At 42.2% G+C, this 22476-nt stretch overlaps 1 protein-coding gene across 1 annotated transcript in view; it reads right to left on the bottom strand.

The window, feature by feature from the left end:
• The window catches only part of TENM4 (teneurin transmembrane protein 4), a 348330-nt gene that overhangs the window by 51093 nt on the left and 274761 nt on the right, over nt 1-22476 (bottom strand). Inside the window, exons 18-22 of the mRNA XM_026063905.1 lie at nt 18309-18576; nt 15985-16128; nt 14473-14722; nt 11791-11811; nt 3911-4143 (exon numbers count right to left, since the gene is read on the bottom strand). Coding sequence (XP_025919690.1) covers nt 3911-4143; nt 11791-11811; nt 14473-14722; nt 15985-16128; nt 18309-18576 — 916 coding nt within the window. The remainder of the gene's footprint in view (nt 1-3910; nt 4144-11790; nt 11812-14472; nt 14723-15984; nt 16129-18308; nt 18577-22476) is intronic.

The following is a 22476-nucleotide window of genomic DNA, read 5'->3' as shown; positions in this document are numbered from 1 at the left end:
TCAGACTTTGGTTTGCCCTGAAATGGCCCTTATATTATTATGTGATTAAAAAAACCCTAACAAATTAAGGAGGGTTGAGTTTCTTTTTTTAATTCTGCCAGAACTCGTGAGCCCTTAGTGAACAACTGAGATTTTGTTTACACTTTCAGCAGGACACAGTGAAGGAAGTGATCGCTCCCCAAATTAATTACTTCATTTTGCATTGTTTTTGTGGTGCTAAATGAATGAACCCTCTCCCCCCCGCCCCTGTCCCTTCTGAAACTGTCTTCCTATTGTGTCAGACTTGTCACTGCAATCTCTGTTAATTGCAGGCTCCTTGGCAATTTCTCTGCCACAACATTTTCCTGAGGAGAACCACTGGTGAGTACTCAGATGAAAACAAATGCTCTGACAAGCTGCAGTTTTAATTTTTCTTTAGATTGCTTGTAGAAGAGGATCATTATTAGCAGATGATAATTAGAAAGTGGTAACACTTTAATTTGCAAGGATATATTGAAATTCATTAGCATCTGAAAGCTTTGCTGTGCTCTGTGGCAAATGAATTGGAAGTATCAGACTGGTTCCTAATAGCTATGATAAATACCATGCTGCCACCGCTGTTTCATCTGTTGATCTATTTGTCCTGTATTTATATAGCCTAACAGTGAAATTCCAGGGATGCGTTTTATCCATCCTAATATCTTGTCTAAGCTGATCATCTAAAGGTAGTTCTCTGTCTTTCACTGGAGAGAGACAGGAACCTATTTCCAGAGGGTACTTCAGATACATTATCCCCTCTGGGCTAATGGAAGCTAAGGTGGGAATTGGAAGAGGTGACCAAAGCTATAGGGGAAGGATGCTGCTCAAAAAGCAGAGGAACATTCTGAACGGTGATAGCCATTAGATCATGTCCTTCAACAGAAGGAGACAGGCACTTCCAGAGGGTGGTTCATCCTACCCTAGACACATGGAATAAAATCAAATGAATCACCTTTCACCATGTCAGTTTGTTTCCACTGAGAAGTACTGGAGCCAAGAAGGTCAGTTCAGACTAGATCTGTCTTCCTGTTGTGTCAGACTTGTCACTGCAATCTCTGTTAATTGCAGGCTCCTTGGCAATTTCTCTGCCACAACATTTTCCTGAGGAGAACCACTGGTGAGTACTCAGATGAAAACAAATGCTCTGACAAGCTGTCTAAGAGTCTAAGATAGATGCAAAAGCATATTTTGATACCCCACGACTGATTCTCCACTGTCTATGAATTGCTGGTTTTCATCTGTCAAAAGCATGTTTCCTCAGTATTTTCCAGCAAGCTGCAAATATCAGCTAATTAAAACATCACGAAAATAGAGGCAAAACCCTGTTTCCTTAGAGTCTTTGAGCAAGCTGCAAAGATGTCCTTACAATACACAGATCCTGCTCCTTTGCCCGAAGCAATTATGTTCAGTCAAAAATATCAGCTTAGCCTTTCCAAAAATTTTCCAAGTACTTCCCTGGCCTGCTGATATCTTTAGCTACAGACCTGTTTTCTAATTTCCTCTATTCATTTACTTAGAGGTGTCTATTCCCCTGCCAAGAGAGGGAAGCAGAGGGTAACCTGAGGACTACTGGTTACTTGCAGGAAGTCATTTTTATTTTGAACGATTATGAAATACAATCACACCAGTAAAGAGCATTCGCTGGATTTTTCTGCTAGGATGAGCTGCAGTGAAGGTATAAACAATGCTGACATTACATTGTCAGTGCGAGTTTTCACTGTTAATCATTTATCGAGGTGAATGGGAAGTGAGTCACACTTGTCAAAGCTATTGTCTCAGCAGACTGCAAACTCAGGCTAGAGCCAGATCAAGGAACACTATTTATGAACTTTCCATTGGAGGTGTGGGCTTTCTGGATTATTATTTTTTTTGTTGCTATTTTGCTTCAAGTCATTTCCTCTTTCACCTTCAATTTACCTCTATTTTGTGAAATTTCAGAGCCATGAGGAATGAATGCATGCATTTTGCAGTTTTATGATTGAGGTGGAAGAACAGCCTCCTGAGAGCTTGAATTGCCAACAAGAAGGATTTCAGAGCTGAAAGCTTTGAACTCCAGAGCTCTGTTTCCCATAGCAGATGTAGAAACATAATTCAGCTAAACCTTGCAACCTCCACCCATGTAGGGAAATGAATAATGTTTCTCTTATCTTGTACGAGGGAGAATGGAGGTCCAATAAAAACTGTTCTTTTTACACTGGTTGAACATCAAAGTGGTGTAGAAAACTGGATTACAGATTTCCAGATTCCCTGATCTCATGACTCATCTGCTAGACTGCCTTAATCTCTCTGGCCAAGTCTTAAGTTCCTTTTCACTTGGCCCTCTCCATTTCAATGAGACAATTTCTCCTCAGCTCCCACAGGTAGCTATTCACTTTCTGTATATGTGCCTCTGGCAATACTTCATCCAAATATAATGGTCACTTCACGAGAGTATGGAGCACTCTAGGAACCCAGGCTGGGTCCTTTGAATATCATGAGGGTAGAAATTTGGCCTTCAGTATTTTTTGGCAAAGAGCAGGCCTCCCAAAGTAATTTCTTCTGCATCTTGCCAGGAAACAACTAGCCTATATGTAACAAAAAAACAAACAAACAAACAAACAAAAGACAACTAGAGCTGACACAAAAGTTCACTAAATCAGTTTCTTGATGCAGTAACAATAATGCCATCTCTATGTCAAGAAAAATAACTTCCTAACAAATCTAGCCAGGAAGAGAAACAACAGCTCAGCTGCCTTTGTCTTGCCGGCTTTGTGAAAAAACATGTTAAAGGACCCTCAGGTTATGCTGAGAGGCTGCTTTAAGGGGAGATTGGGATAGGCTTGGAAATTGCTGTGGTGACAGGAAGGGGAGAGCTACCACTTCCAGCTGCAATGAAAAGAAAACCTGCAGCACATTGATGCCAAAGGAAGAATTCATAAAGGATTCCCCAGAATCCTACCAACTGGGCAAGAAGTCACACAACAGGCAAAAGTGGCACATCTCTAAAAGCCTTCCTAGGGTCAAGCTCTGCATGGGGGGCCTTCTCTCCCCTCTTTACAAACACTGCAGAAGGTGGCTGCACCAGCAATACCTTCCTCCTAATCTTCACACCCTCCATGTGGCTTTTCTGAGGAACCGTGGACAGCTGGGAGGAGCGACATCCTCCATATGTAGAGCTTGTTACCTTGAGACTGGCAGACTGAAGTCTTGGCTACACACAGGACCACATATGTTTGGCTAAACCTGTTTTGAGCCARTTTAGTTAGCAGTCATGAAGACTGTGTGATGCTTTTATTTTTGTTTGACTGTGCTTTTATCAAATTTAAGTAAGCTAATCAGGAATCAGATGAAGTTTCACTGAATTAGACCATTCTTTTATCAATATTAATATCCACCCCTATATATGGATTTAAATCATATTTTATGAAAAGCTGGATGCCATGGTAGCTAGTGTCAAGGTATAAATTTGAATTTTACTTACCTGAGAGATCTGAGGGTTTTGCTGCCATTTTATATATAGCAATGCTCATAGAGCTTTTTTTATGCCAAGAAAGCCTCAGTAAACTGAATGTAAGTGAATCCAGTCTAAGGAGGGCTAGCGGCTAAGCGGGATATATAATTGATGGGTGGTTTCATTCAATTGCCCTTTGGACACATGCCAATTATTACACTCCTCTGGTCTGGCACTCCTCCTGGCCACCTCAATAAAAAGACCCAGGACTGGCTGAGTGTGAGACATACCCACTTATTTCTACAGATCAACCCTTAGAATGTGTTAGTGGTTGGCTTGGGAAGGCCTGCAAAATCCTAGGGCATCTTCTGTCAGGAGAGCAGAGCAGTCTCCAGAGCAATTAAGCTAGCCCCTTTCAAAAAGGTCCCTTTAAAAATGCCTGTGGAGAAGAAGCAATCTCACCCCTGGGATTTGTAAGGGTAGCGTCGGTGCCTTTGCCTCCATCTCCACAGCGGGTATCGTCAAATGGAAGGCACTGATCTCCCGTTCCGGCCAAGACCTCTGAATTCTTCACAATGTCTTTCACAGATGTGGTTGACTTGACTTTATAGATGCGTCGGCTGTTGGTGTCAGAGAGGTAAACGGAGCCAGTGATTGGATCTGTGGTCAAGTAATACTTATGAGCTGGGCTGTGGCTGAAAAACAAGGGTATGAAGTTATTATTTTTTGGATGATGTTTCCTTAAGTAAACAGGCAGCGTTAGCATTTTAGAGGATAAAAATGCTCAAGGCAGACAGAGTGGAAAAGTAAGGCAGTGCTGTATTTAGCAGTGTTAGTACATGATGTGTTATAGCCTGGGTTCCCCAGAAATATCTGTTACCAGTAGCTGTGCCTGGGAGACTTCTCTGGCATGGAGGCCAGCCAGCAGAGAGGACTCCAAGTCCACACTGTTCACCTCTTGCATCTTCCAGCCTGGGATGACTGCATTCAGCCTGCTTGTGGAATAAGCTCTGACTGGCACTAACATCCAAGCTGTGCTTGGGCATTTTCAGGGAAAGGGCTAGTTGGTCAGAGCCAAAACCATGCCACAACTGCTACAAATTGAGTTCCAATTCTCGGGATTGTTTAATTTCCTTAATACAGACACAGCCCTAAAGCACTGATGCTAGCATGCCAGCTACTGAGTGGAAAACATAGGATACTAAATCTAGAAAGCAAAGCAAAAACAAACAAACAAACAAAAAATCCTGCTCCTTTGCAAAAGTCCAAGACAAAAACCCAAATCAAAACCCCAGATAGAAAGCATTTGAAGATATACTCTTGAAAAGCACTGCATCAGAGGTCATCTGGTGTTCCTGCCTCCACAGCAAAACTCCTATTGACTTCAACAAAGTCCCTAAACTAGTCCTAATCTGTCCCTGTGGAAATAAGGRGGAATCCTGCCACTGAATTCAGCTGGATCCTCAATGAAGAGAGAAAGTGAATGACCCTTGGGGTGTCATGTTTTGCCCTAAGTAACAACAGGAACTATAAGAAGGGCTGAGGAATCCAAACTACAGTCCCCTGTTAAACCACGTTCACCTACTGCTTCCTTGGAAACAAGAAAGGGTGGTTGAGAAAACAGTGTGAATAGACAGAAAAATAATGTTTTTAGTTACACAGCAGTAAATGAGCCCAAGACTGAAGAAACTGAAGAAATGATATACTAGCATCCACTATTTGGACACATTCAACGGAATTGGCCAGAAATAACCAGATGGATTTAGACACAATTTTTAGGTATTGTCTTTGAAGGATTCTGTCTACAGTTTAATATGATCTCTTTTTATTAAAATTGTTTGCTACCAGTATCTACTGAATTGCATCTCTTTTGAGCTTCAAACCAACAGACTAAAATTGTAACACCTGCTGCACGAACACAGCTCTCCTTCCTTCTAAGAAAGGCTAAGTAGGCTAAGTAATAATTAGAAGTATGAAGTATTCTTGGCTTTTCTCCGGAACACCTCCAAAATGTCCAAACTTATCAGCTCCCTAGGATTCATACTAAATGTATAGGTCATAGTTCACAATTTTGCACTTAGTGGAATTATTCCAGGAGAAGCTGGTTAGAAACCTGAATGTCTATCACAGTTGACTTTGTCCCTCATAATACGAAATTTCCTCTCTCCTTCAACCTTTATGTTAGGAAAATTAACCCCTCTTCAGGCACATAAAAAATACTGAATTATTCTCAGTTTTAAAAAGTCATAAGCTGGTCCTTCATTCAAATTACTTAATACTTTAGGAAAAAAAGCCTTTCTGATTTATTTGGGAATATCCCTTGTGATTTATCCTATTAAAGTCTGAACAGATTTCATCTCCACAAATGACACTGATTCTTGCTAAATAAAATGCTCTGACCTTCAAGACAGCTCCAGCCTGACAGTTCAGTCTCCATCTGTATTCCTTTCCAGTGACAGCAGGCTGGTAGGGTATTATTTCATTTACCTGCATGTCACTCACACTAAGCAAGTGGTTTCAACCCTGGTGGAAGAAGTTCCCTAYGGGAATCCATTATCCATTTTGATCAGGGCCTCGCATTTTCAGCTGACTGTCTTAACAAAGCTCAGCTGAATGTCAGTCAGCTTTTGAGCTGTTCATAATCTCTGTTTTGCATGGGAGGTGGGCAAGAAGGAGAACGTTTTTAACGACACTTCACAATTCTTTAATACCTTTGCCTGGAAAGCATAGATACCTTTCACTGAATCTTACAGTAGGCCATTTGCAGATGGGCAAAGGCAAATGACTTTCTCAAAGATGGAAAAAAAAAAGACAGTGGCAGAACCTTACGTTCCTGTTTCCCCATCCCAGCACTATCATTATAATTTATTTTTCGATTTCATAGCCGCACTATAGTGGACTTAACTACTGACTATCACTTTCTGTGAAAGAGAGAGCTCTTAACTATTTCCTAATGAGAACTCCTGTGTAGAATGGACACAGAAACAAATGCTAGTTCCTTTTAACCACTGATCAGAGAACCACGTAAAAGTGAAACATTTATCCAGTAAAAAAGCTGAATGGTACTTCCCACCAAAATCTAACTGTCTAGGTAAAAACCTGTCATATTAAGGTAGCGTTTGGAGTAGATGCTGGTAACCCAGGGCGAGTTTTACTAATGAGATCCTGTTTTTATACTCCTCAGAAATATAGGGTTGGAATCATAGTTTACAATCATTATGCATTTATAATTAAAAGATTAGCTCTGACAGGCTAAAATTTAATCCTCTGTGCAGCTTGGTACCACAGACGCACATATATATTTACTAACAAATGCACCTCGGAAGAGGTGGAGGTAGATATTTACGTTAATTAAACTACCCATTGGATGATAACAATGATGGGTCACTTAAAAACTATTTTGGATGTCACCTGGTGAAAGGCTCCTAACACATATAATTGCTCTTCCAAATCTCATGTTATTAATGGTACAGGCAGCCCCAACACAAACTATTTCTTTGCAGCTGTGTGGCTCTGGGTCAGCAATAGGAAGCACTGGTTCACTTGTGTTGGCTAGACTCTTATTTTCACAAGCATGGCTTATCATGGTCTCCTACGCGCTGATCCATGCATAGGACTTTTGTCGGAAGGAAGGCTCCCTTGTGTGGCTTATGGGATGGACTACTGAAGCTGGAATGCTTTGGAGCAGGGATGGTAAAAGACAAGCTGTTAAGAATGACCAAGCTGGAATTTACCCCACTGGCTTTGGCCAACAGTTTTCACCACTGTGTGGGGAAGATGCCATGCTCTGCCCTTGCATAAATTGCCCAGCAGTGTACACTGAAGCTTTTGTTTAACACTTTGAGATCCTTCAGGATGAAGGATGCTAAACAAACACATTAGCTCCAGAAGTTTCAAAACTAATTCCCTTCATCTATGATAATGCATGAGCACGGAAGCCCTGAACGCTGAGGCTTTGCTTTTTATTTAAAGTCACAATCAATAGGCAAATCCAAGTAGAAAACTGGACTGAACTGAACAACAACTGAAATAAATCTGCCTGGGGCAAAGCAGAGATTCTTTTTTTTCTTTCATCCTCTCTCATCGCTCTGTTAGATAAGGGAGCAAAATAAAAGACAGGATTTTGTACCATTCAGAAGACTTAATCAGTTACAGTGTCTGTAGTCTTAGAATATTTATCTCCCATATTGAGACTGCCACCACTGGAAATGGGCTATGGCTGAAAAGCTAAGGGTGAAGAGCTGATTTCCCATTCAGATCTTTCCTATTTTTAGAAGAAACACTGAGTGCTGCATTGATACTTTAACCCCCTGGAGCAACAAAGCAAAGTTGCAGGGATGGGGTGGGCTGATCTCTAGCCAAGAATACACAGTTTAGGTGGCCACTARTAACTACACCATCAATGGAGCCACTGGGAAGCGAGGACAGTTTTCGTAAGCAGAAGTCCTGCATACCAAAGTGAAACGAAAGTGATATAGCATCCTTATATCGATTGTGTCACAGTGATGTGCTGGGAAAACACAGGGAATTCTTTCAGATTCACAGCGATCCARTCGGTTGGGGTTGCGTATAGGCTCTCCCATACACTCTTCTTGTCCTATTCCGTTTTTCCATTCTCATTGTTTGGACAAGATAGTGTCAGCCTCYTTTGGGGTGTGCTGCAGATATGTTAAGTGATTCAGACTCTGTTTTAAAGTGCTTATGCTTTACATGATTCCTTACATATGGGCAGGAGGAAGGAAAGTGGTTAAAAAAAAAAAACGGTTGAATAGGCAGACATGTGGCATTCATCTGGATTGATTCTGTAGTACTATCATAGATGCACAGGCTGAAAACAAAGATTGTTATTGTTTCGTTGGGCTTAGAGCCCACGTTTTAGAAGAGASTGGGGAAAGAACCTCCTGCTGCAGAGTGGGGAGCCAGGCTCCAAGTGATAAAGGTTGGAAGGAGATTGTCCTTGTTTTTGGCAGGTTACTCTAATGTCAGCAGAGCAAACTACCTTTTCACTGGCTGTTGTTCAAAGCCAGTGGCATTCATTTCACCCAGGTTAGATATCTGCAAGGCAGATACCTACATCTGAACTGGCTGCCTCAACTCCCTTTATAGTCAAAGGAAAGAAATAGCAACTTTTTAGGTATGATTCATCTGACCTGTTTTCAACATTTATCTTAAAAGATGAACAGCACCTAGTTTTCCAAAAGCAAGGGCATCTACCACCTCTTCTGAAGGACAGCTTCTGTCAATGGTAACAGTATTTTGCACTTAGGGTGCAATCCATTGAACCTATTTTAGACTTAAGGCCTAGGAAGAAAAGAATGACACTGCAGAAGTACCTGTTGATGACACAAAGGGTTTAGAAAATTGGTGCTGATTAGGCGTGTACTTTACAAATGTCTGAAGTTAGGTGAGACTAAGTGTGCCCTAAAAGACCCCAGGTCTGACCCAGAAACTCCTGTGTTCTTAGAAAGAGTAGATGGAGGCCTAGCATAATGGGTAGATGAAGGAAATGAAGGTACCAAGGGTCATACTCAGACTGTCTATTCTATATACTTAGCCTTGCCATCACGAATACTGGGGCTTGTGATTTCAAGAGAGTAATTAAGGATTCAGACCGCCTGTTCCATAGGGCTGCTGGGCTCTGGGTCCCACTGTGATCAACGGACAGGAGCAGCCACAACACCAAAGTCATTTACTGTATATAGCTGATCTGAATAAAGCTCTGGTACTTCATTGGATCTGATGTTTCTGTTTTAGCACACAAAACCACCTCTGTAAAACTCTCTGTGCTAGCTGCCCTCTTCCTCTCTGAGCCTTGCTGGCCACATGTGTTTGCTGGTGACTAAAGAACTATTGAATTCCTGAAGCCAAGAGTTTTTTGTTCAGTTGGGCTGCGTTTCCATGGCTCCATGCTAAGCACCCTGCAGCTCACAAACAGAAGATTTTTATTATAGCTTGTGTGAGGTACCGGTCTTTTTTTCCCTGGGTGACACTCAATAGATTAGTACATAAGGAGGCCACACAGTGCAGCAAGCTGAATTTATACTTGGCCTTYTAGTGTTTTCAGTTTGTGTGCAATGCCCAAAGCTCTTCTAGTGTCACAGGCTGGGTAATAAAACTTCATAACAATGCCGTAAGCCAATCCATAGATTGCAAAGGACTTCTGATCTGATCCTAGGGCAATTCTTTCAGACATCTCTTTTTGCCACTAATTGTAGTTTTATTTTGCTAAGATACAAATGGAAACAAGAAAGGAGGAATATATTTAAGTGTGGCCACTTTTTGCACATCTTTATGACAGAAATGCCTCACTGCCCTCCATGTTCCTGCAGAAAAAAGATAATGCTAATCAATGGCAAATTATTATTGTCATGCTTGGAAAAAAGTCATATTACTGAATGATAGATGGGCGTAAAATTGGGAGGCATCACAATTTGGTGATGCATTCTGACTTAGCTGACATCCCCATGTTGGCACACAGCCATTTCAGCTGTTACAGAGAATTGGACCTCGGCTACCTATGCTGCACTGTAGAACTACACTCCAAACCTAGAAGGCTACTTAGGAACGGAATAAATTCTCCTCCAACAATGAGGAAGCTTTTGCATACAGATTGCAACCTTTCCAAAACACTGAGATTCATTCCTGTGCATCTCACCCTTTGCAACTACCATTGTCTGTCACTGGGATCAAGTTTAGGACCTGCTGGAGCTCAAAGTACAGCTACTGGAGCTTTAGCTAAGACTACAAGCACCTGTTTCTTTGYGGCTCAGGAATGAAGAGGTTTCTTAACAAAAAGTATTTTGGCAAATGATACAGAACATCTGCTAACTCATATCAGTGAATCCTTTAAGCTAGTCACAGGTGGGAGTGTTTGATCTAGAGCTTCTCACCTTCTCCCTTACTGGTCTCCTTTGGACTGCATTGAAGGAGGCATGTCTTGGCTTTCTTTTACTTCATTTCATAGTTTTTAGGAAATGCCTGAAGGCTGAGAGCCTGCCAGCTTTGTATGGCTCTGGTAGCATCTGCAGCATTTGTGGCCAGTCCATATATCTTGGCTCAGTTATTGCCTTCATATATACAAACTCTTCTTGTAATAGCTATTCAGCTGCTGCCCTTCGCCATCATAGCAGGTGCACTTTAGTGGCTTTGTTTTTCTAGGGCATTAAGGATACAACCTGGCTGTTCCAAAGAGAAATGAGTTTTTCTATTGCTTTCATATGATGTGAAAGAGGAGCTAGGGGGCTGGAATGCAGCCCAATGAAGGTGTCTTGCATACACTCCCTGCCCCCATTAATACAAGCTTTGTGCCAGTTCATTGTACAGGGGAAGCTCAGCCCTTCATTAATGTTTTGTCACTAAGACACAAAACCAGTTTCTACTCCATTGCATTTTCAGGCATGCAGATATAATAAACATTTCTGCTTTTGCACAGCCTCTACAAAGCCAAAGGAACAACAAATRAAAAGCATGTAGCAAAAAAGAAATCCCCAATCCCAAACGCAAACATCCCCAAAACAAAAATCCCCACTCCACAGTCTAAGCTCCTAATTTAGCAAGCATCTAGGGAGAGGGATGGGAACTTGTCAGAGAGAGAGCAGTCCTTGCAAATGCAGATGGTGACAGTAGGTTGACATCTTCCTGAATGCAACTGATGATTGGATCAAACCCACTGCAACTCCAGTGAACCCAAGCGACAAATATTCTTAGTGACAAAACTCCAATTTAAGAGTCTCTCTTTCATGTTGTTTTCTTGTCATTACTCTTTCTCTTTTTTATTGCATTTCCTGGCTAAGGTTCTGAGTTACACTACCTCACATCTGAGCCTCACAAACTTTCACATAATGTGAAGGCTCTCTATGAAGAGCTCAAACTGACAGATAGTTACAAAACTTACTTCCTTAAGTAGGTGATGCTGGGGTACATTTGGMCCTCCACTATGCCTGCTAAGCTCCCCAAACTCAAAAGGAAGACATTTCAAAATATGAGAATTATTTTTCCATCAAAGCTATATTCAAGCGACCTGTACCCTGAGGGTGTCCTCACTTTACTTTCCTGGTTAATTCCCATCCACTTTTCCTTCCACCCTCCTCCTCTTGTTACCTTCTTCTGATGTCTATGTCTAGTTCTCTCTGTCTACAACTATAACAGATCATGCAGAAGTCTGTGTGATCTTGCTCTCTGATTAACGGCTCTCAGTTCTGATGACTGATTGCCTACATCAGTTTTAATCACACCAGCTTCATTTGCCATTGAATCATCTGGAAATGGCACTTGTGGCTCACTGCGTAACAACATGCAACAAGACAGGGAGTGGCATAAGAATTCTCCACTGGTTGGCTTACCTATGTCTGAAATCTTTATTTCTGACAGAAGACAGGAAAGCAGGGAACAGAAGAAAGAATGAAGTGTTAGCGGCTCAGTTCGAAGCATTATTAGCAGATTGAAAACTTGACAGTAACTGTATCATACAATGCAATAATAAATAAAGACTTAGCAGGAATGACACTGATATATTTTATATTGGATATTACTTGTCAGTGAGCTCACTTATGTACTGCTGCATATCACAAAGGAAGTGTGATCTCACCTGCTTGGAGTTATTCACTTACGCAAGAGATAGGACCAGGCAGACTTTATCATAAAGAGAAGTACTGAGGTAATATATGTTGATACAGCTATCTTTACAGCTTTTTTCACTATCAGTCAAAGCAATACTTCGTGATTTGCAAAGGTAACTTAACAGTTGCACAATTATGGGTGGCAATTCATTGCCTTAACCTCATGAACTCTAGCCCAGAGGACTGAAACCATGCTGAGCTGGACATTTTTTATGGGTCTAGTTACATAACTCAACTACAGTTAACTGCGACCAACAATGCATTTGCCTTTCCCCTCTGCAACAGAACACTGCACTCTAAAAAAACAAACAAAACCCAAGTAGTGAGGGTGTTAATCTCCAAGGAGATGTTGATCTGAGAAGGCACAAACACAACCCCTTTAGTCCAAAAGCAATGGCTTTCCTCCATAGCTTTTAGTCAGCCTGCATCTGAACCCACTTACTTTATAGCACACCAGAGTGAAGAAATGTTTATTAGATCCAGTAACCTAAGTGTTTCCACAGACGAAACAGCAATGGTTCCAGCAGATTTAATGCTGAAGTAAATGTAACTTTGTGGCTCTACGCAAAACCCAGCAAGGCCACTTTTTCAAGGCTTCCAGTTTTCTCTTTTTCAATCAGGAAATATTTTGCAAAAGCTCTGTTGGGCCTGGTATTTCCACTGACAATAAACCAGGGATCGGATTTTCAAAATTATACTTCTGGGAATGAGATCTTAATTCCACTGAGTTGCACTGGGATTTGGGCCCCAAAGCACTTAGGCTCCTCTGGAAATCTCACCTTTGGTCATTAAAATAACGTTTTGGCACTGGAAGAATATTATATTCTTTAATGTGCTCCAGGGCAGAAGATTTATCCCAGCTTCTAGCCTTACAAATATGAGAGCTATTATATTCTTGTGTATAATCTGATGGAACAGCAGGAATTGAGTTCTTGCTTATTTACTCAAAAAATAACCCAGCCGTCTGGGATGTGACTGTAAACATGACATTGTGGGCCTCCTTATTCAATGCCTCCTTCTGATTCCTTGTTTTGCTGAGAGCATAGCAAGACACTTAGTCTTTAAGACCAGCCTTGTGACAGTTGTCTGGATTTTTTTGCTTGTACATCATGATCTACAGGCAAGGTTTTACATGTCAAATTAGGCCTTCAACAAGATCCTGAAACCCTAATGACTGCAGTTTGTAAAGGAGGGACTAACTGGACCTTAGAAACCAATTCTCCTGTAGATCAGCTATTTCATTTTTAACTGTGGCCTTGTGGAACATATGGGAATAAGAGACAATGCTGTGTGGGGCCCCTGCTGCTGTAGTAAGCTGTAACAGGTCCTTCCACATGGCAGTCCTTGCAGAAATGGGATCTTACTTTTGTCCCCAAAGCCAGCAAACGTGACATTAAATCTGAATATAGTAGGGGGATTCTTACTTCCTGGGAGATGCTCACTTTCTGGCCAAATCTTCAGTAGCAAATGTGAACATTCCTACCAAGCTAACCTCATATTGACCTCGAAGGCTTTAGACAAGGTTCTTCAAGCAGAGAAGCCTCATTCAGAAACACTGGTTTAGCTCTGTTGACTTGCATGGAAAAAGTCTTGTCTGGCCATGTAAAGAGTCCAGAATCAGGCCCTGGTGGTTTGAAGTGGGCAAGTAGACTTGTACAAATTTTAGAAGGGAAAAACATCACCAGTGAGGTTAATATAAAACTTCAGTTCAATCATAATCTGTTTCATTTTCTCAGAACTTATGGTAAATATATCATATTCCCTCCCCTTTCTTGTTTTTAATGCATGTTCCTTGACAAGCCTTTCTCTTTCTCCTGATATTTTTCTCTTTCTTTGTTAGTTGGGAAAAAGAGAAACAGTTCATTTACTTTCAGATGATTCATATATATCTTCACCCAGACCCTGCTGTTCAGCTGGGAACTGAGGGGAGTAAATGTGTTTGTACCCAACAAAACAACCAGAAAAGCACAGAATCTGTGACTCCCTTGGTGATCATACTATCCTAAGTATGAATGATCATCTGTCCTGATTAACCTCTATATGTCACCATCAGTTTTGTGTCCTTCCAAGTTTAGGTTATCCTGGAGGCTGACTGTTAATTTTAAGCATTCCCATTGGACTCTAACAAGACTGAGGGGAAGACATTAACACAGTTTGACGTAGCAGCACAAAAACGCAACAGAATACTTTTTGTATATGATTCAGTTTTGGATGAACTTGCTAGACCAAGTCTTTCTGGTGTAAATCCAAGTAAGCAGAGTTGCAGAAAAGGAGAATCCAGACAGCCTTTTTTTTGCTGTTTTATTGTTGCTTTTTATGAGTTTTGCTCATTTTGCTTATGGGTACCTAAGATTTGTACAGAACTAAAGAGCATAATTATAACTGGCCGCATGTAGCACAGTGTACCTTAGCTCCAGTATGTTGGTGACATTGCCAGAGGGAAAGATCCTTCGGATGTAGTTGAAATCTCCAACATAAAGACTTCCATCAGACCCACATGTTAGGGCAACAGGAGCCAGGAGTTTGTTACCATCTGCAAGACCATTGCAGCTTGGACAGGAAATGCTACGTCTGCGACCATTGCCCATAATGCTTCCAATTACAGGTGGCTGCTGAGAAATAAACTGGTTTTCCCCATTTCCTTTATGCAAGATGCCTAGAGGGCGAAAAAATCAATAAGGAAGTTAAAACGGAGACAGGGAAACTGAAACTCAAAGAGAGCACAAAATGGCAATGCTGGATGCTGATGGGGAAATCTATCACATGCAAGGTTTATCATCTTTTATAGCACTATTTTTTATGATGTTTTCAAATGAGGGGACCCCTATCTGAATTAAGCATTTTTATAGCCCCATCACATTTCTTACAGCTTAAAAGGATGTGGGGAGATCAAGATTGTCTTTGCTTTTGAATGAAATACACTTTTCAGTGTTTCATGTATTTTCACTTGCCTTTTCTGTCCCTCCTTGCTCTGCAGGAGCCCGCCAAGTTACAGAAAAAAACATATCACTCATGAAAAGATGAGAGTCAGGAAAACCATGGTGCATTGTCTAGAGATATGTTTCATCTGCAAAGCTTAGAGGAGCTCTGCTTACATTCCCTATAATGCACGAGTGTAGAGTTTTCATCAGTGGTACGGGTTGAATTACATGTTTGCTCCCATACCACTGTTGTCATTCAGAGGGAGTCAATACTTCCATCTTTTGAACATGTTTGATCAGCTTTCAGGACTCCCTGCTACAGTACTGAGCTCCCTTCAAGGATTTTGGTGCCTCCAATTTTCTCTTGTGACCCATGAAGCCTCGCATTTCTATGGTGGGGAAATCATCGTGAGCAAGGAAACCTAGGCATTGCAGTTTCAAAGAAAGACCTGATCTGGGCACAGAAGTGGAAGGATAAGGACTGAGGGCAAACAGTCTTTTGAAGACTAGTAGTTAGGTTTCCCTTGAGATGGTGAAAACCTCACTGGAGAAGTTTTCTGGAGAACCATGGTTCCAAGATGAAAGCATACTGCTGGCATCAAAAGAAATACCCTTGCACATTGCAGAATGTGTCTGGGTGGATTTACAGTCAGAGGTAGGTCCAATTTGAACAGACTCCCCTGTTTTGGAGCCACAGTCCAGCCTAGGAATACTTTCCCTGTTAATCTCCTTCTTTTAAGGCAATACAAATTTAGAGATGCCAATATATTTCATGGACATTCAACCTCTTCACCATGGCCAACTTCTTTTGGATTTATGTACACCACATTGCTGCTAAACATAGGTTACTATAAATAATTTGCTGGTAATATGTGCATGAGAGTGCATGTGTTGATCAGGTTTCTTTCCTTTCCTTTGCTTGAATTCTTAATGATGAGAAACCACAGGGCCTTGCAACCCTGCATTATTCGTCTGTCATTTGTTACAGTCAACCTACCACTTTGTATGTTCAGGGCATGGTGTTTGTCCAGAGACCATCCTCCAAGTTTGGAAGCATCAATTTCATAACCCTGAAGCACAGCCGTCCTCTTCTCCCATAGGATCAAATCAGGACAAGATTCATATTCATAACCCACAGAAACTACGAGCAAGAGAAAAACAAAAGATCTCCCAGATTAGTAATCCAAAAATGCACATTCTGCAGACAGACCAGAGTTTCAATTGACTGGGGGTAAGGGCATTTCTGCAGGCAGCTGCCAATTTCAAATAAAATGTCATCATAATAATGCAGAGTCTTAATATTTTTCTCTTTAAAGGCCACCCTGCATTAAAAAAGGTCAACACAGTTGTAGGTTTTGGCCAAATGTGCTAAATATTTAAAAGGCACTGATTTAAAGACCTATTTTAAAACAGTGGGTATTCCAAGAGTGTAAACCACTGCTGGTCTCATAAAGGGTAGCATTTTGCTCTTATCTACATCTCTGCTCTAAGATCGCATATCAGGAATTTGCTAAAAATCATGGCCTTACTCGGACAGCTAAGACTTATACAAATGAAGCAAAGAGCACTAAGTCCATCACAGACAAGAGTCCTAGACCAGAGTTGAACTGTGGCAAGTGTTAATGTCAAAAGACCAAATAGCAAAACATAGTTTGGCTTGCCATGTTGTCTGATGTTAATCAGGAGTAACTCTGCTGAACATATTGGAGTTACTTAAGAGTAAAATGATGTCAGTATAAGGAGAATCATGTTTCTGATAGAATAATGACTCCTTTATGATTTTCTCAGAAGAAGTAAGACTCTGCTCTTCTTCTGCCCTATCTGATCTTTTCAGCACTAACAGCTTAAACAGCAGGAATTTTAAGTTCTGCACAAAGAGAAAGCAATTATACAGCTCATTTTTCAGCCAGATAAAAATAAAGGTCTGATCTTACAAGTTTCCCAGTGTCTCCTGAAAAGTGCTGAGCCCAGAGCGAACTCAGGATCTCTCATCAAACACAGCCCTTTACAGGATCAGACAATATCAGAGGAATATGCAGTTTAGGAAGTGAAGGCTTGATGTTTTCCACTGTGCTAGAGGAGAGAATCATTGGAAGCCTGAATGCTGATGTCCTCAAATCTGCTTAGAGTATGCTAGGCCTGCAGAACTATATCAGGGAGCRTACCAGGATCCACTGCTGATCTAGCATCTTAAAGTGTGTGTAAACATAATCTTTCTGTGCTGTCAGGACATGCTGCTCAATCTGGACTCTAGACTGTGTAAGGCTCAGCAGGTTGTATCAACCATCCTGCTCAAGGCTGAGCCTAGTGCCTGAGTGGCAGGAAGGCACCCATTCTCCCTCTTAGGAAAGAAGACACCCTACACTTCTACAAAGACCCATCCTCAGCTGGGCCGTGAAGCATCAGGGAACCACTCTCCTGTCAACAAGAGCTCTAACTGCTAGTTTGGCATCTCTCCCATCTTGCTGATATCATTGCCTTGGAAGCATGAAAGATCTAGATTAAACTCCATTGAAGACCTGTGACTGAAATTCCTCTGGCTGTCAATCAGATGGGAAGCAACCACTGCAAAACAGCGTCAGCTGTATTCACTATACATTCAAAGTAACCCCTTCCCTCCAGCGTCTTTGTCCCACAGGATGGAGTAAGTGAGGTCTGGGATGCCGCCAAGAAGAGGAATAAACTGTGTTTCGGCATACATATATGCACAGCACAGCTTCCTGCCTCAGCAAGGACTTCAGCTTCTGCCCATGCGGAGTGGATGACATTGGACATCCTGCTGAGGTGCCGTGGACGTGGCATGCTGAGTATGCGGGGCCTGGCTGTCCACTGCCTTGTAGTTTGTGACCTTCTTTTGCAGGTGTAAACAAATGCACATGATGAGAGAAGAGCATCAGGCCCCAGCTTGGGATGGGGCATTCTTGAAAAGGCAACAAAGGGCAAACCATAAGATCAGGGTAATTCTGAAGGCTAGGCACAAGGAGAGGTGGAGGTTAGGTCCCAGTTCTAGAATGCCTTTCCAAGCAGTGCTGACAGCTCTTAGCTATAGGTGAGAAGTAGTAACATGCCTCTAGTCCCAGCTCATTCCTTCTGTATGAATATGATGGTAGCAGCTCAGGATGTATGTGCTGGAGAACCATTCATCTGTTAGGCAATGCATGCTGTCTGAACAGCTGCGCCCAACTCTCCCCAAGGTAACAGCACTGGACCAGCACTGTCCATATTATGTGTCAGCAGTTGGACCACATTGATCTAGGGCAAGGTTTGTGCATTGCCACCTAGCTGCTTCTAAGGACAGACACAGGCCCCAGGGTGACTTACCAAAGGCTTCTGAGAGCCCATACACCTTCTGGCTGTAGACATCTGTCTTATCCCAGATGAAATAATAGGACAGGTCCGGAGCAGCTGCAAACCACTTTCTGAAGAGGCGTCCCTCGACAGCCACCATGAGATGGACTTTCATGAGGTTGAAGGGAATCGTGGGGTGGGTCATGCTGATCCTCAGGACTGATTTGTAGCCAGCTGTGCGACTGCTCAGGTAASTCACTTTTATTTTACTACCGGAAATGTTAATCTCCTCCTGCAGAGCCTGTGGAAAAGCAATCCAGGAGGTGTTAAAGCAGCACTGGGCAGACAGGAAATGGCAGTGAAGCTGTAATTAATCAGACAATTACATCTTTATAAAAGCTCTGGCAGACGTGTCTAAAAAAGCACATTTAGTAGGCACCAGTTATGAAATCATATATGCAATTTATTGGCTCAGTTGTGGAGGGAGAGGAATGTCCCCCTCTTTGTCCATCTCTGTTACATGTGAGAAAAGGAGAGTAAAGTATCAAGTTTAAGTAAGTGTTGAGAATGGGACTCACTGCAGAAAGGACTCTCTATGGAGCTTTGTGAAAGGAGCTTGGTGTCTGAGACGATTCCAGCCCATCAGTATAGCTTCTATTTTCTCTCTGTCTTTTATCTGGGCAGGTTTTTATGGCTGCTAATCTTTGCCTCCTGGATTGTTTTTCTGGTAAAATATCAAGCCCTACTTGGCCTGTATCTTCACTGATGCTCCCCATCCCTGACCACAACCTGCCATCCTCCCACGTCACTAGTCCTGCTCCCCCCTCCCCCCCTCTGACTCACCTCCTGTGTCAGTTTAGAGAAGACTCAGTAGAGTTGGGATTTGCAGCTAATTTACCTGCTAAAATATGACCTGATTTTAGAATCCCCCATTTTTATTTGGAGAAACAAAAGAAAATTTTCTGGAAGACAATGCAATATATATCCCTGACACCATATTGATACGCCCATGCAAAATGCTGATAAAAAGGGCATTATCTTCTTTATTCTTGGTGGGCAGGGGGGGGAACTATTTCAGTTGTCACTTTCCAGAAAAGTTCATTCTTAGGAAAGCACCCGACGTGGGTATTTTCAGCACAAACAGGCGATATTTGGTAAAGTTTGAAAGAAGAAGGTAGAAGCATAGCAGGGCGCCTGAAAACTTGGTCTGCTAATGGGATGTGTCAGAAGGTCATAACTAGCACTGTTCTTTCCTGTGCCACTTCTGAAATACTTTGGTGTGCTGGATCCTAAATGAGCTGTGAAAAACACTTCCCCAACAATAACCAGCCTTCACAATATTAAGGGCGTGGAGGCTTGAAGGTAGGGGGGGTCAAGAGATGTGACAAAGGTGATCCATCCATCAGGAGCAATCCGTCAGGAAGGGATCATGGCAGTCCTGATTTACTCCACGCTATTACTGCGGCTCCTATGCTCAACTCCATCTACGTGGGAGCATTAAACTTCCCTGGGCATGACAAGTTGCTCATCTCTTGCAGGTTTTCTGGTTAGTGTTATAAATAACGACAAATCTTATAATCAAGCCCCTGAAAAGAACTGTTCTAAGCTATTATCCAAGGCCTAACACTTTTTCATGTGATGATAACTTACAACCTCTGAGCATTGCAGCACTTGACAAACGGACACATCCAGAAGTTAAAGCACTGTTCCACTGTGCTCATAAATATTTACTTTCTCTAATGCAGCCTTTTCAATTTACATATCTCAGTGCTTAGGAGGCTGAAAAATGACAGAACTGGGAAAACAACAGGAATTTGAAAATATATTTTATGAGCTTAGCAACTAGCTGGGCTGGGACCAGGCTCAGCTGGAGACCAGCTGAGCCAAGCTGCAGAAAAGGTGGTCCCTTGTATCAAATCTGTCTTCATATGTAACTCTTTAGGAAAAAGCCAGGCAGAAATAATTGTCACTGAGGTCCTATTTGCAATGTCTGGCTCAAATCCCTGTCAGAAATAATTATTTCTCTCTGTCATGATCCGTCTCTGCTGCCTACCGTTTCAGAGAATGGGTCAGCACAGCAGCACCAAGACACTGAGCAGCACAACAAGGGATTGTGTTTAAAGGCGCTTGCTTCAAGAGCTGGTTCAAATGGTAATTCAGATTATCCGAAACGCATTTGTAGTTTGCAAGCAGTACTGAACCAGCAACAAAATAGGGCATTGGTGGGGGAAGTATAATCCAATAGGACATTGAGGGGGGAAGAGGGAAAAATAAGCGTTAATACTCTGAATACACCAAGAGTAATGACAGCTGAAATGTGCCCTAATTTCTATTTGATAATTACTACTTAGCCCAGATAAATTCTTATGCTGTGTCTGGGGTCCTTGTGAAAGACTAGGGCTCTTAGAGTTTATCACAGTGTGACCAATAAAATCTATGCTCTTTAAAAGTAGCCCAGCCACCAGACAGATCAGACAGAGGAGCTTGTTCTTCAGGCTTACTAGGGATTTTCACAATTTAGCAATTACCACTACCTTGTTCTCTTCAATCCTGGGTATTGGTCTGTGCTCGCACTAGCAGCAAATGATTCCACTCTTCCATTCATGTGACAACTTGAAAAATCTAGTTTGTGTGTGCAGTGTTCACCCATTTCTCTTACAGCYACTCTTCCCTCTGCCAGCACACACCGACCCCAGCAAGGCAAGGAAAAAACAGTCCTTCACCCTCTTTTTTTTTTTTTTTTAACATGATGCTCAGAAAGAATCTTGAGAAAGAAAGGAATTGAGGGTTTGATTCAGGTGCCTTTGAGATTCTCTGTGGTATCCAAGACCTCTGCATGTGTATGACACATCTAACACAGACCTTGAGATCTGTACCTTTCTAGAGCTACAGCTGGAGGTCTGAAGGGACACTTCAGGGCATCTTAATGGCACCAAATCTGCTTTTGGCACCTGAATGAAGCCCTGAAAATCTATTACTTTGAATGGATTTTGAATCTTTTGAATGCACCCAGGTGCAGGACTTTGCATTTGTCTYATGAGGTTTCTGTCAGCCCACTCCTTTAGCTTGTCAAAATCTCTGTGCCAGTCCTGCTGTCCAGTCTATCGACTGCTCCCAGCTATGTGTTCACACCTATTATATTTAACATTTCTCTCCTGGCAACCGCACATTATGGAATGCAGCAGCAGAAACTGACAGCCAGGTTATTTTATATCACATGCTATGCAGTACAGGAATGAAAAGTAGTCCATTTATGAACTAGTATAGTCAGGATTCTGCCATAATAGCACATTCTCTCATATATTTCGGCACCACAAACTCTGTTAAATACAGTTTAATAGGCTTTAGCTCAGTCATTTGGCACCTGGAAAAACTATTGCTCATCATGTTGCATGGGTTTCATCTTAACTAAATATTAGAAGACTACAAGTTGGGGCTCTTGTCTAATCTACTCTTTTAGATCTCTCCATGGCCAATGGAAGGACAGGCTCTTCAGAAGGTAAGCCTTGACACGTAAACTTAAGAGTGGGATTCAGTTGCATGTAAGTGTGTGCATGTGAGGTAGGCATCTAAGAATCAATTATAGTCAATAATAGGGATGTGGCACTACTGGAGCAAGTCCAGCGAAGGGCTACAAAGATGATTAGGGCACTGGAGCATCTCTCTTAGGAGGAAAGGCTGAGAGAGCTGGGCCTGTTTAGCCTGGAGAAGAGAAGACTGAGAGGAGATCTTATTAATGTGTACAAGTATCTGAAGGAAGGGTGTCAAGAGGATGGAGCCAGACTCTTTTCAGTGGTGCCCAGCGATAGGATGTGAGGCAACGGGCACAAACTGAAACACAGACAGTTCCATCTGAACATGAGGAAAAACTTCTTCCCTGTGAGGGTGACAGAGCACTGGAGCAGGTTGCCCAGAGAGGTTGTGGAGTCTCCTTCTCTGGAGATATTCAAAACCTGCCTGGACGCGATCCTGTGCAASGTGCTCTAGGTGACCCTGCTTGAGCAGGGGGGTTGGACTAGATGATCTCCAGAGGTCCCTTCCAACCTCAACCATTCTGTGATTCTGTGTGATTCAATGCAGATCTGATGGCGAGAGATGGGATCCACCTCACGAGGCGGGGCACGCGGGTCTTTGCCAACAGGTTGGCCAACCTGGTAAGGAGGGCTTTAAACTAGGAAAGATGGGGGAAGGGGAGAGTTAG

Source organism: Apteryx rowi, unplaced genomic scaffold (assembly GCF_003343035.1).
Source record: "Apteryx rowi isolate R43461 unplaced genomic scaffold, aptRow1 scaffold_101, whole genome shotgun sequence".
Taxonomy (NCBI): Eukaryota; Metazoa; Chordata; class Aves; order Apterygiformes; family Apterygidae; genus Apteryx; species Apteryx rowi.
The sequence above is the reverse complement of the archived record's forward strand: the minus strand, read 5'-3'. Positions and strand labels throughout refer to the sequence as shown.